The sequence below is a fragment of the Nipponia nippon genome, unplaced genomic scaffold (assembly GCF_047370975.1).
Source record: "Nipponia nippon isolate SJK-2023a ecotype South Korea unplaced genomic scaffold, ASM4737097v1 scaffold_19, whole genome shotgun sequence".
Lineage (NCBI taxonomy): Eukaryota > Metazoa > Chordata > Aves > Pelecaniformes > Threskiornithidae > Nipponia > Nipponia nippon.
In genome coordinates, this window is record NW_028262335.1 from 1,519,335 (window position 1) to 1,531,577 (window position 12,243).

A 12,243-nucleotide genomic window follows, 5' to 3' on the forward strand; every position below is an offset into this window, starting at 1 on the left:
CCCCGGCGGCGTTAACCCTGCAGCAGGGCACGTTCACAGCTTCACCTGTGAATTATCCGTCCCGACGCTCCGGCCCTGTTTATCCCTGGATCTGGGAGATATTCCCAGTCTAGACAAGGAATAAACAGCCGTGGGGCCAGCCCCCGCCTTCCCCATTAACCCTCCTGTGCCTTTTGGGACCAAAGGGGGGGATATCAAGGATGGGGCAGCCGGGGGGTGGGAGGATTTGGGGACTTTGGGGTTTTTCCCCCCCAGTCCCAGCAATCACCGAAGTGGCTCGGCCGTGGCTACGCCGTGGTGCAAACCCAGGGTCACCGCAGAGCCCTAAAAATAGGAAACCATGGCGGGGGGACAGGGGATGGACAGTGACACCCCCCCCCCCCCGCAGCTTTTGGACCTGGGAAGCTCCGATTTCAAGCTTTCCGGTGACGCCGAGAGGGGTGGGCACGGGGGGGAGACCCCCCACAAGCGCAATGAGCTGGCCAGTCCTCACGCCCCCTGGGCTTCATCCGGCTGACGGCGGGGGGGGGCTGGCCGCCCGTGCCCCCCGAAACCGCCCTTCTTCGCCTTTTATTTCAATTTTATCCCGCCTTTTTGTTTGCAGAAACGGCCCTTTTTTTCCCTATTTGCGCCGGGGCACCGCCAAGTCACGTGAGACGAGGACGCCCGGGCCGGGATTTGGCTGCCGGGCGTACGTCGGTGCCGGGGGGGACGCGCCCCCGGGCCTGACCTTTGCCCCATATCCCTTCCCAAACTGGGGGGGGCGGCTTTGGGGTGGGGGGGGTTGGTTTGCGGGAGGCGGCGCTCGCTCGCTCGCTCGCTCCCCCCTTTTCTTGTTTCCCCGCAGTGGGGGGGAAGGTGGAGCCTGGGGCCATCCCTGCGGGCAGGTGCTGCATGGCGGCGGGCGCCGGGGCCCTCGCACCCTTCCCCGGGCCCCCCTCCGCCTCCCTGCATGAATTCCCTTATCCCCCCCAAACCGGTCCCCGCGTCGCACCGGGTTCTCCCACTGGTGGGGTACCGCCGGTTACCGATCTGGTGCTGGGAGCGACGGCCGGTTGCTTGGCCTGCGTCCTCACCAACCCGCTGGAGGTGGTCAAGACGCGGTTGCAGCTGCAGGGCGAGTTGCAGCCCCCCGGGACCTACCCCCGGCCCTACCGGGGGGTGCTGCGGGCGGTGGGGGCCGTCTGTCGGGCCGACGGGCTGCGGGGGCTGCAGAAGGGCCTGGCCGCCGGCCTCCTCTACCAGGGGCTGATGAACGGCGTCCGATTTTATTGCTATTCCTGCGCCGAGGACGCCGGCTGGACCGGGTATCCCGGTGGGACCGTGGCTGCCGGGGCTGTGGCCGGGGCGGTGGGAGCCTTCGTGGGCAGCCCCGCGTACCTGGTGAGTGCCGCTCTGCCCCAGAAGCCCTCGTATCGGGGGGGGGGGAATTTCGGGGACCCCCCCTTAAAAGATTTGGCCAGCCTGGAGCGGGCTGCATCCTGTGAACACCGGCTCGGTGCATCCCATCTCCCCCTGCTTCGCTTTGCACCCCCAAAAACGTGGGGCTGCTTTGTGCATGCTCTCCCCCCTCCCCTTTTCTCTCCCAAATCCCCCCCTGTCCCAGAAACCCGAGGGGAGAACGCCCTCAGAAGGAAATCGGGGTGGGTTTCCCCCTTTTGGGGGGGGTCTCCCCTGTTTTGGGGGTTCAGAGCTCAAAGGAGGGGGCTGCAGTGAGCGTTTGGGGGGGCCCTTTGCCCTGGGGTGGAAAATGGGGTTCAAAGTCTGGAGGTGCCACTTGGAAACACATCTGGGCACCCCACGTGTGCCCGAGGGGCTCGACCCCCCCCAAAAGCTGCTAAAAAGAGATGGGGGGGCCGCACAGCCTGTCCCGGCGGGGGCTTGGGGGGTTCGTCACTCGGAGCTGTGTCCCCCCACCCAGGTCAAGACCCACCTCCAAGCCCAGACGCTGGCGGCGGTGGCCGTGGGCCACCAGCACAACCACGAGGTGAGCGGGGATGGGGCGGGGGGGGGGGGGACACGACACAATTCGGTGGCACCTTGGCCGTGCACGCGCCGGGACCCGGTGAGGCCAACGCTATTTTGGCCACCGGGTATTTAAAGCTGCCGTTTGGCAGCTCAGCCCTGTATGGATGCTATAAATAACGGCGCGAGGATGGGGAGGGGGCGACGGGGACGCGGAGCTGTGACACCGGATCCGGACACCCCTCGGGACCGGCGTCACCCGGCCGGGGCCATGGTGGCTTCGTGCCACCGACGAGCAATGGGGTTTTGCATGCCGGGGTGGGAAATTTTGCCAGAGTGGGATGCACCGTTCTCGTTTTTCCCAAATTTCCTCTCTTCCCCAGAGCATCTCCGGGGCTTTCGAGAGTATCTACAAGCAGCACGGGGTGGCGGGGCTGTGGCGGGGGGTGACGGGCGCTGTGCCGCGCGTGGCGGTGGGCTCGGCCGCGCAGCTCGCCACCTTCGCCTCCGCCAAGGACTGGGTCTGCGAGCGCCAGGTGAGGAGGAAGGGGCGCCGGACCCGGCTCCCTCCATTCCCCTTTTCTTTGGGGGAAGAGCTGACGGCCGGCGCTTCCCGCAGTGGTTCGGGGAGGGCAGCTGGGCCGCGGTGCTGGCGGGGGGCATGGTGAGCGGCGTGGCCGTGGCGGTGACGATGACGCCCTTCGACGTGGTCAGCACCCGTCTCTACAACCAGCCGGTGGACGCCGACGGCACAGTAAGGCAAAAGATGGGGGGGACACACGGCTTTTCCCAGGATTGCGTCCGGCAGGGGTGCGCAGCCGGCTCCTCTCTCCCCAGGGCAAACTCTATCGGGGTTTTTTGGATTGCATCCTGCAAATCTCCAGCAAAGAGGGGCTGCTGGGCTTGTACAAGGGCATCGGCGCCGTCTACCTCCGCCTCGGCCCCCACACCGTCCTCAGCCTCTTCTTCTGGGACGAGCTCAGGAAGATGGTGCAGCACCAGCAGCCCCCGGGGCCGTAGGACGGGCTCCCGGCCCCACCGCCGCCGTTAATAAAGGGGTTTTTCTATTTTTGGCGTCGTTTCGGGGTCTTTGGGGCGGTGCAAAGAGGGGGAGGTTTCGTGCCCTGCAAAGCCAGGACCTGAAAAGCCACGATGGATCCGGCTGGGGAGGATAACGGCGATGCCGGGGTGGGGGAATTAAAGGTGCTGGCGGTCCCCGAGCCCCGCCATGTGCATCCCATCGCTGCGTCCCTCTCGCCACCCTAATTTCCCTTCCATGGGGCAGCTGGAGCCCCAGGTGGAGCAGCTGAGCTCCAGCTGCCCTCACTTGCCCCGGCAATGATTTACTAGCCGGGGGGGCCGCTCCCAGCCTCCGCCCCGTGGACCTTGGAGCTGGGGCCTGGCTATGCCGTGGCTCCTCTCCACCAAAAATGTTTTCTCTGGGGTCCTGGCTGCCGGCGTTGCCCGGGCTGGCGTGGGGCTGGGCGCTGCTGGATGCGCTCCTGCAAGGTGAGAGCCCTCGGGGGTGGCATGGGGACGGCTTGGGGATATCCCGGGGGACGCCGGTGACCCGCTGCTGCCTTTTCCCCGCAGGGTTGGTGGGTGCCTGTGCCGTCTCGGTGCTCTGCAGCCTCCTGAAGGTTTATCTCTACATCCAGTGCCTGAAGTAAGCCCCGGCCCTTCTTCCCTCCCGGGGGATTTGGTTTTGGGAGTCGCTTTTGGGATCCGGTATCGGGGGGCGGCTCTCGGCACCCACGGGTGCTGGCGGTGGCCTGAGCAGGCCTCCTGCACCCTCCTCTCCCCGCTGCAAAGCACGGGGGAGGTCTCTGAGGCTGTCGCCCCATTTTGGGGTGGCGGAGGAGGAAGGGGACGTCCCGCCCGGCTCAGCGTCCCCCTCGCTGTCCCCAGCGACGCGGAGAGGCAGGCGGAGAAGGAGGCAATCCGGGCGTGGCGGTGGGTGCTGGAGCCGCTGCACGTGGTGGTGCTGACGGGCGTGCTGGCGCTGGTGGGGTCCCGCGTGGCCGCGCTGGTGGTGCTGGAGTTCTCCCTGCGCGCCGTCTCCACTGTCCTCTCCCTCGGCAAGGTAAGACGGGATGGAGGAAACTGAGGCACAGCGGGGCGGTGGTGTGGAGGGAACCGTGAAGCTGTGCATCCCTTGCAGCTTTGCAAGGGGATTGCTTTGCAACCGTGCATCCCTTGCAGATTTGCAACAACTATGGGGGCTATAGGGGCTGCAGCATGGAGGAGACCGTGCGTGGCTTCGCAGCCGTGCATCTCCTCGCTGCTTTGCAGCCTCTATGGGGAGGAGGAGGATGCCTGGCATGGAGAAAACCGTGCGTCACTTTGCATGCATGCATGCCTTTGCAACTGTGCATCCTCTTGGAACTTTGCAACACCCATGGGAAGGACAGGGGAGACAGCATGGAGAAGACCATGCATGGCTTTGCAACCCTGCATCCCCTTGCTGCATGCAACGCCTGTGGGGCTACAGGGGTCTGCAGCATGGAGAAAACCATTAATTGCCTTGCAACTGTGCATCCCCTTGCAGCTTTGCAAAACCTGCAGGGAGGATGAGGGCTGTGGTATGCCTGAAATAATGCATCGCCCTGCTGCTTGCAGCACCCGTGGGGCATATGGGAGCCATGGCATGGAGGAGGCTATGCATCTTCTTGCTGCTTTGCAACCTCTGTAGGGTGGATAAGGATGCCTGGCATGGAGAAAACCATGCATTGCTTTGCATGCAGGCATGCCTTTGCAACTGTGCAGCCCCTTAGCTGCTTGCAACACCCATGGGGGTGCAGCGTGGAGGAAACCATGCATTGCTCTGCAGCCATGCATCCCCTCACTGCTTGCAACACCCGTGGTTGTTACGAGGAGGCTGCAGCATGGAGGAAGCCATGCATTGCTTTGCCGCCATGCATTCCCTCGCTGCTTTGCAACCTCCACAGCGGCTGACGGTGCTGTCCCGCTCTTGCAGGGTGCCCACAGCAGCCAGCTCTACCTGCTGTGCCAGTACTCACTGGGCTGCGGGGTGTCCTGCAGCCTCAGCTTCTTGCTGGAAGGGGCTCCTCACCGGACTTGCAACCTGGCGCTGGCGGTGGGGCTGGCGGGGCTGCTGGCTGCCTACGCCGGGCGCCTGGCTCGTCACGTCTGCACCCTCTACGAGTTGCACAGCCGAGCACGTTACTGCGGCATCTGCATCTTCCTCCTCGCCGCCGGTCACGGCATCCCCCAGCTGCTCCGGAACGCTTTGGCCATCACCTTTGCCGTGGCTGACCTGGCCGCCGTGGCGCTCATCAACCGGGATTTCCTCTCCACGGCGGAGGCCGTCCGCTTCTGGACACCGCTCACCATCTGCTACACGCTGCTGGTCATCTACATGCAAGGTGAGAAGGGGACCGAACCCCCAGTTATGGGGGTGTTTTTTGGGGGTGAGGGGGGTATGTCCCAGTATGGGGCATCCTGGGGGCGCATAGGAGGTATATGGGGCATCCTGGGGTTATAGGGGGTGTATGGGACATTCTGGGGCTGCATGGGAACATGGGGTCATGCTGGGGCTGTATAAGGGGTATATGGGGCATTCTGGGGGTGTATGGGGCATCCTGGGGCTGTATAGGGGTTATATGGGGCATCCTGGGGGTCTGTGGAACTGTATGGGACATCCTGGGGCTATATGGGGGCACAGAAGGCCACCTGGGGCCGTATAGGGGCTGTATAGGGGCATCCTGGGGCTGTATAGGGGCATCCGGGGGCTATATGCAAAGCCACCCCGTAGCATCCCTGAGATGCACGGCGTCCTCCAGTCGTGGGGCTGGGGAGGGAACAGGGTCTCCCCGCGGTGGCCGCCCCAACGCCGTGTCCTTGCAGAGGAGCCGCGGCAGAGCACCAGCGGGCAACCGGTTTACCAGATGGTGCTGGTACGGATGGGCGGCCTCTTCATCCTTCTCCTCACCGTTGGCCGTTGGACTGACATCCTCCACGTCCTCATCTCGCTGCTGGGAGAGCTCTGGTGCCTGCTCCGTGCTGGTGTCATGTTGGAGGCATGCCGGCGGCAGGTGAGATGGGGTAACCTCCCCGCCACGACGCCAGGGTGAGGGGCTGGCGGCAGCCCCAAGGCCACGGTGAGGAGCCTTTCTGCTTCTCTTCTTCCATCTCCCGTAGGATTTCACCCAGCGGTCTCGGTTGGATAGGTGGACAGGATCAGGATCAGAGGAGGCATCCTGATAAGCCGCGGGGTGTAACCGGGCATCAGAAACTCAGGGTGGCTTCACCTGGCTTCCCGAAACGCGGGCACCCCCCAGATCCTCCCCGTGGCAGATCCCCCATGGCGACAAAGGAAAATGGGCTCCAGGAAGGTGCTCGACCCCATCCCATGGGGTGGGGGAGGTTGGGGGGAGGCTCACACAGCCCCTGGTTTTTGGGGGGACCCCGCAAGGCTGTGGCGGTGCTGGGGGTTTGCTCCCTCATCCCGCTGCGGATGGGGGATGCTGATGGATGTCCCCGTCCTCGGCAGCTGCAGGGCCTCACCGTCACGGTGCAAGGGCCTCCGGGGGCTTATAAATCTCGGAAAATAAAGTTTTTTCCAGCAAAATCTGTGGGCAAAGCGAGCCGGAGAGGGGCTCAGGAATGGCCACGGTGCGGCTTTTTGGAGGAGGTGGGTGGTGCGGTTCGTCCCTGGGAAGGGAAACCGAGGCACGGAAGGGGTGACCCCCCCCAGCTGAGAGGTGCCCTTGTGCCTCAGTTTCCCCACCTGGCTGCAGCTGGCCGTGCCGTGCCACTAGGCCTTGTGCAGTTGGGGTGCACGATTTGGAGAGGCAAGGAGGCCCCGGCAGCGGCTGCTTCCCTGGGCAAGGCCCCCCCAGCCCTGGGCGGGGAGCGGGAGAGGGGCTGGGGCAGTATGGGGGCATATGGGGACATAGGGGGCCACCTGGGGCTGTATAGGGCACATGGGCATCCTGGGGGTGTATGGGATGGCACATGGGGCAACCTCTAGGGGTGTTGGGGGATCTGGGGCTGTATGGGGCACCCTGAGGGTGCCTGGGGCAATTGTGGGGGGGGTCCATGGGACAACCTGGGAGGCATGGATTATCCCAGAGCACATAGGGGCACCCAAGGGGCCATGGGTCACCCCAGGGTGCATGGGGCAGCCAGAGGGCTCAGAGGGCACCCTGAGGACATATGGGGCACCCTAGGGTCCCTGGCATGAGGCACCCTGGGGTGCATGGGGCAGTCAGAAGGGCCTATGGGGCACCCCAGGGTGCATAGGGCACCCTGAGAACATACAGGGCACTTTAGGGGGGTGCATGGGGCACCCCATGTCCTATAAGGCACCCTAAGGACATGTGCCCCCCGCTTCCCTCTGCCCGCGGCCGTGGGGCAGGCCGGGGGGAGGAGGAAAGGAGGAGGAGGAGGAGGAGGGAGGGAGGGAGGGAGGGAGGGAGGAAGGGGCGGTGATGCCGGGCGGCTCTGCCTCCCGCTGCCCCCGCCGCGCCGGGCAGGGCGCGCCCCGGAGCGCACGGAGGGACCGGCAGCGGCTCCCCAGGTAGGGGCCGGGGCCACCCCCCGAGGGGCAGGCGGGGCTGCGGGGCCACCCCCGGGCAGGCGACCCCCGCCTGGGTAGGGGACACCCCCCCAGGGTAGGACCCCCCCCCCCCCCCCGGGAAGGGGCCGGGGGACACCCCCAGGTAGGGGATAGCCCAGGTATGGGATTGGGGGCACCCCCTGGTAGGGGACAGGGGACCCCCCAGGATGGGACATGGGACCCCCCAGGTAATGGGATGAGGACGGCAGAGCCCCCCTGGGATGGGACAGGGGGACCAAGAGGCACCCCCAGGTAGGGGACGGGGGATGCCCCCAGGTAGGGGATTGGGGACACCCCCAGGTAGGGGACGGGGGGCTCCCAGGCTGGGGGGGACACGGTGGGGCCACCGCCACTCAGGGGACAGGGGGCTGTGGGGCTACCCCGTGGGGGACAAGGGACTGCGGGGGGCTGCAAGGCCACCCCCTAGGTAAGGGACAAGGGGACAGCGAGGCCGCTCGGGGAAGGGACAAGGGGACACCAAGGGCTGCATCCCCCCACCCCGTCCCTTCTCCCTTGGGCACCCTCAAAGCACTCTCCAAGAGGTCCCCAGGGCTGGGCACAGTTGTGGGAGGGCCATGTCCCATCCCAATTTTGGGGGACATGCGGGGGTGCCCCATAAGCGGCCCCGTCCCCATCGGTCCCACCTGGGCTCCCACCCCTGGAGACTGCGGGGAGCGATGCTTGCAGCAAACCGGGGGGACCCTTCCCAGCGGGGCCTTGGCCATCCCGAAACGGGATGGAGCTACGGGGGGGGGGGGGGGGAACCCCTAAAAAAAGGGGGAGAGTGAACCCCATGAAAGCACCCCTCAGGCCTCGACCACCCCAGCGGCCCCCGGCTGCGGGGGATCCAGGGGGTCCCGCGATGGGGCCGTCGGGATCCCGTCAGCCCCGGCACAAAGAGGAATGCGATGAGCACATGGTTCCCATTAGCCCTGCAGATTATTTTTTTTTTTCTTTTTCGGGTTGTTTTTTTATGATTACTACTTTTTTTTTTTTCCTCCCCTATTTTCTGCAGCACGGCCGGGGAAGAGGAAAACCGGCGGCTCCCGCAGGCGAGGATTCGAGCGGCCAGGCGAAGGCTGGCAGCGCCGGAGCCCGTTTGGGGTTTTGCCGGCGGGGAGGGAGGGAAGGAGGGAGCGAAGCCGCTTGGGGGTTTTTTTTTTTATTTTTTTTCTTTTTAATCCCTTCCTCTGCTTGAGTCAGAGGCTGAAGTCACCAACGTGCACATCCCGAAGCTTTTTCCTCCGTCACGGGGGGACCGGCCGCCCCCCGAAAGGATGCACCCGCATCCGTGAGTGGGATTTTGGGGGAGTGGAGCTGCCTTGCGCCGGGGCATGAGACCGGGCAACTCATCGCACAGGTATTTTTCAGGCTGCCAATTCATCTCGGGGATGAATCCCACTTCACCGGTGCGGTGCCCCGGCTGAAGCCTCAGGGTTCCTCCCCCCAAACCATCCCGTTTGGGAAGGGGAAGCTTCGCCCCGGCTGCTTTTCCCGTTGGGAAGCTGAATAAACAGCCCTTTTCCTTCCCGAGCGGGGTTTATCGGGGTCGGGCGCATCCTGCCTGCACCGCCGGGCGATGCTCGGGGGCCGTTGCGGTGACGGGGACGCGGCGATTTGCGGTATCGTGCCTCGGTTTCCCCATTTGCAAAAATAAAAAGGGGGGGATGCCCTGAGCTGGAAGTGAGTAGTGGGGAAACAGGGAGGGAACGGGGAGCCAGGGGACCTAGAAACACCCCAAAAAAAGGGTTTGCAAAAGCAGATCCTACTGTAACCCCATTTTTAAGAGGAAAGGTGGGTTTTTTCCTGCTGCTCACAGTGAGTTTAATCCCAGGTGGGGGCAATAAGAGGAAATAAAGGGGGTTAAAACATTTATAAAGGGGCGGGGTTTGGCCACAGAGGCAGGAAAAAGGGGGATTTTGGATGCTGCTTCACCGGGACCCTTTACCCTGTGTCCTCCCAGGCACGAGGCCATTTATTGCTGTGACGTGGGACGGGGACGCTCGTTCCTTCTCCCTTTCCGGGAGGGCGAGGAGGGAGGCGGGTTGAGGCCGAAGGGCGGCGCGGCTGTGGGAGCTGCCAGTGCACTCACGGGTTTTGCTCTCTTTTATCTTATTTTCCCCCAAATCAAACCCAGGTCCGGCCCTTCTGCAGCTTCCGCGATGCTGCCGGGGAAAGCGGAGAAGAGGATCGCCTCGTCCATCTTCATCACCCTGGTGCCGCCGCAGAGGGAGGCGGCCACCAAGGAGAAAACCCAAAGGGAGACGCGGCCAGATGGTGCCGAGATCCCGGGCACCCGTCACCCCCGGACCCCACCGCCGCGGACCCCCGCGTTGCCCAACGGAGGTGAGGGGTGTCCGTGGGGGGCTGCGAGTGGTGCCGGGAGGATGACGGTGGTGCCGGGAGGATGATGATGGTGCCAAGGATGCTGCTTTGCTAAAGGATGCGCGTGCAGGCAGGAGGGGATGTGGGTTTTTGGGGGGGGGGTTATTCCCCAAATCCCCACACCCATCCCGGGATGGATCCGGATGCCGGGGAAGGGCTGTGTTTGCTCTCCATCGCCGGGCGCTTATCGGTGCTGTTTGACCCCTCTGGCTGGGACGGCGTTTACTTTTGGGGCAGGTCGGCGAGCGCTGCTGCAAAGCTGTCGGGGCGTTATTGGGCGTTGTTGCCCCCCTAAACCCACCGTGTCTGGCTTTCGCCCCAGAAACCCGCCCAGCGGCCCCCGTGCCTTCATCCCCACCGGTCCTCGTCCTCTCCGAAGCGCCCCAGCCCTTGTCTGTGGAGGCGCTGGGTCCAGCGCTGCAGCAACTGGACCTGGCAGCACCCGCCACCCTGCAGGTGAGGATGATAGGGTGCAATTGCCCCAGTGCCTCAGTTTCCCCACCTGCAAGAGCATAAATGTAACGTGGCTTCGCCTTCCCCCGCTCACCAGGCCCCTTCTGCCTTCCCTGCCGAATTGAGGCCGCCCAAATTTTGCCAGGAGCAAGCAGGCAAGCCGCAGTGGCAGGATGCGAATGGGTACCCGGAGAGGGACGGCTCCAGAGGTAAGAAGGGGACCCAGCTGCGCAGCGCAGGCTTGTCCCCAGTTGGGGAAATGGAGGCACGCAGCACCGAAGCCCTCTCTTGTCTTCCCGCAGACATCTGCGCCTTCTGCCACAAAGCGGTGGGGCCGCGGGAGCCGACGGTGGAGGCGATGCGGAAGCAGTACCACGCCGACTGCTTCACCTGCCGGACCTGCCACCGGCTCCTGGCCGGCCAGCGCTACTACCAAAAAGACGGGCGCCCCATGTGTGACGCCTGCTACCAGGTACCCGTCCTCCCTCGGGGACAACCAGCACCCTCAGAGGGGTGGCGGGAGATGCGGTCCCTCGCGGGGGGAGCTGGCATCTCACGGCGTGTCCCCCTTCAAACCCCAGGCCACGCTGGAGAAATGTGCCAAGTGCCGGGGGCTGATCACGGAGCGCATCGTCCGTGCCCTGGGCAAGGGCTACCATCCCGGCTGCTTCTCCTGCGCCACCTGCGGCCGGGCCATCGGCGCCGAGAGCTTCGCCGTGGACGAGCAGGACGAGGTGTATTGCGTGGCCGACTTCTACAGGTTGGGGAGCACGGAAACGGGGGAGCATCCTCCACGTTGCGGGGGGTTCGGCTCATCCCCGTCACCCCACAGGGCTGATGCCGCCCTGGTTTGCTCCCATCAGGAAATACGCCGTGGTTTGCAGCGCCTGCGAGCACCCCATCGTCCCCTGCGAGGACAAGGACACCTACAAGATCGAGTGCCTGGGACGCAGTTTCCACGAGAGCTGCTACCGCTGCGAGGTACGGCCCCGGCGGGGCTGGGGGTGCCCCCCAAAAGCCGAGGGGTTTGGCACCGAGACTTTGCAAAGCACGGCCATGGGGCTCGCAGCACCTGGGGTTATTTTTTAGCCACCGGTTTATCTTGCAAGCGACAGGGAGGGGGGAAATAAATCAGGTGAAAAGGACGATGTGTTCAGCCAGGAGAGCTTCAGCTTTTCACGCTTTTGATGTAGTTTGTTGCTTTTTCGGAGCGCCGGTGGGTTTTGCAGAAAAGATGGGATGCAATGGCGCAGTGTCTCGCATGCAATGCGGCACGGGGACCCCTAAAGCATGGCCTCCCGTTCCCCTCTCGCCCCCAGAGCTGTGGGACGCCCCTGTCGCCGGAGCCGACGGAGAACGGGTGCTACCCCCTGGACGACCACCTCCTCTGCAAGTCCTGCCACGTCCGCCGGCGGAACGAGTCATCCTGCTAAAACCCCATGGCTCGACCTCCGTCTTCCAGCGCTGGACACCAAAAAGGGGGTGCACCCACCGGGACGCACCCCGCGGCCGGTCCAGGGTGCCCGCTGCACCCCCAAATAGCTGCAGGACCGGAGTTTTTGTCACCAAAACGTACCCGTCCCCCCGTCCCGCCGGGCGAGCCAGGCGGAGAAGCGCAGATGTTGTGTCCCGGCGTGGCTCTGTGCTCCTTACGAACATAAAAAGCCCTGGCAGAGCCGTGGTGGCAGAGGAGCTGAGGTTTCCTTCACTTATTTCTTTTTTTAAACTCCTTTTCCGAGGCCGGTTTGGTTCCCTTGGGTGTTTTGTTTTTTTTTTTCCTTTCTTCTCGAGCTTCCTTGGGGTTTCACTTAAACATTTCTCTCTGCGGTGATGCAGAGAGTGGGCACTGATTTAGTTAC

At 64.3% G+C, this 12,243-nt stretch overlaps 3 protein-coding genes across 5 annotated transcripts; all 3 read left to right on the forward strand.

The window, feature by feature from the left end:
* The first annotated feature begins 647 nt into the window (after positions 1-647).
* SLC25A34 (solute carrier family 25 member 34) lies at positions 648-3,036 on the forward strand. Its single transcript, XM_087755774.1, has 5 exons — positions 648-1,383; positions 1,922-1,987; positions 2,349-2,501; positions 2,585-2,719; positions 2,803-3,036. Exons 1-5 carry the CDS (start codon positions 895-897, stop codon positions 2,983-2,985), a joined length of 1,026 nt encoding a protein of 341 aa, XP_087611900.1. The 5' UTR covers positions 648-894; the 3' UTR covers positions 2,986-3,036.
* A 117-nt stretch (positions 3,037-3,153) lies between these two features.
* On the forward strand, positions 3,154-6,554 carry TMEM82 (transmembrane protein 82). The gene is made up of 6 exons (XM_009463458.2): positions 3,154-3,474; positions 3,559-3,631; positions 3,874-4,048; positions 4,943-5,351; positions 5,833-6,020; positions 6,127-6,554. The coding sequence occupies exons 1-6, from the start codon at positions 3,396-3,398 to the stop codon at positions 6,187-6,189; spliced, it is 987 nt and encodes a 328-aa protein (XP_009461733.1). The 5' UTR covers positions 3,154-3,395; the 3' UTR covers positions 6,190-6,554.
* FBLIM1 (filamin binding LIM protein 1) lies at positions 6,241-12,243 on the forward strand. 3 transcript variants are annotated; one of them, XM_087755771.1, is made up of 9 exons: positions 6,241-6,320; positions 8,562-8,906; positions 9,684-9,892; positions 10,254-10,387; positions 10,482-10,593; positions 10,687-10,856; positions 10,966-11,144; positions 11,248-11,365; positions 11,704-12,243. In XM_087755771.1, the coding sequence occupies exons 2-9, from the start codon at positions 8,881-8,883 to the stop codon at positions 11,815-11,817; spliced, it is 1,062 nt and encodes a 353-aa protein (XP_087611897.1). In that variant the 5' UTR covers positions 6,241-6,320; positions 8,562-8,880; the 3' UTR covers positions 11,818-12,243. The 3 variants fall into 3 exon arrangements, with proteins under 3 accessions (XP_087611897.1, XP_087611896.1, XP_087611898.1); XM_087755770.1 differs by lacking the exon at positions 6,241-6,320 and adding an exon at positions 7,430-7,507; XM_087755772.1 differs by lacking the exons at positions 6,241-6,320; positions 8,562-8,906 and adding an exon at positions 7,436-7,507.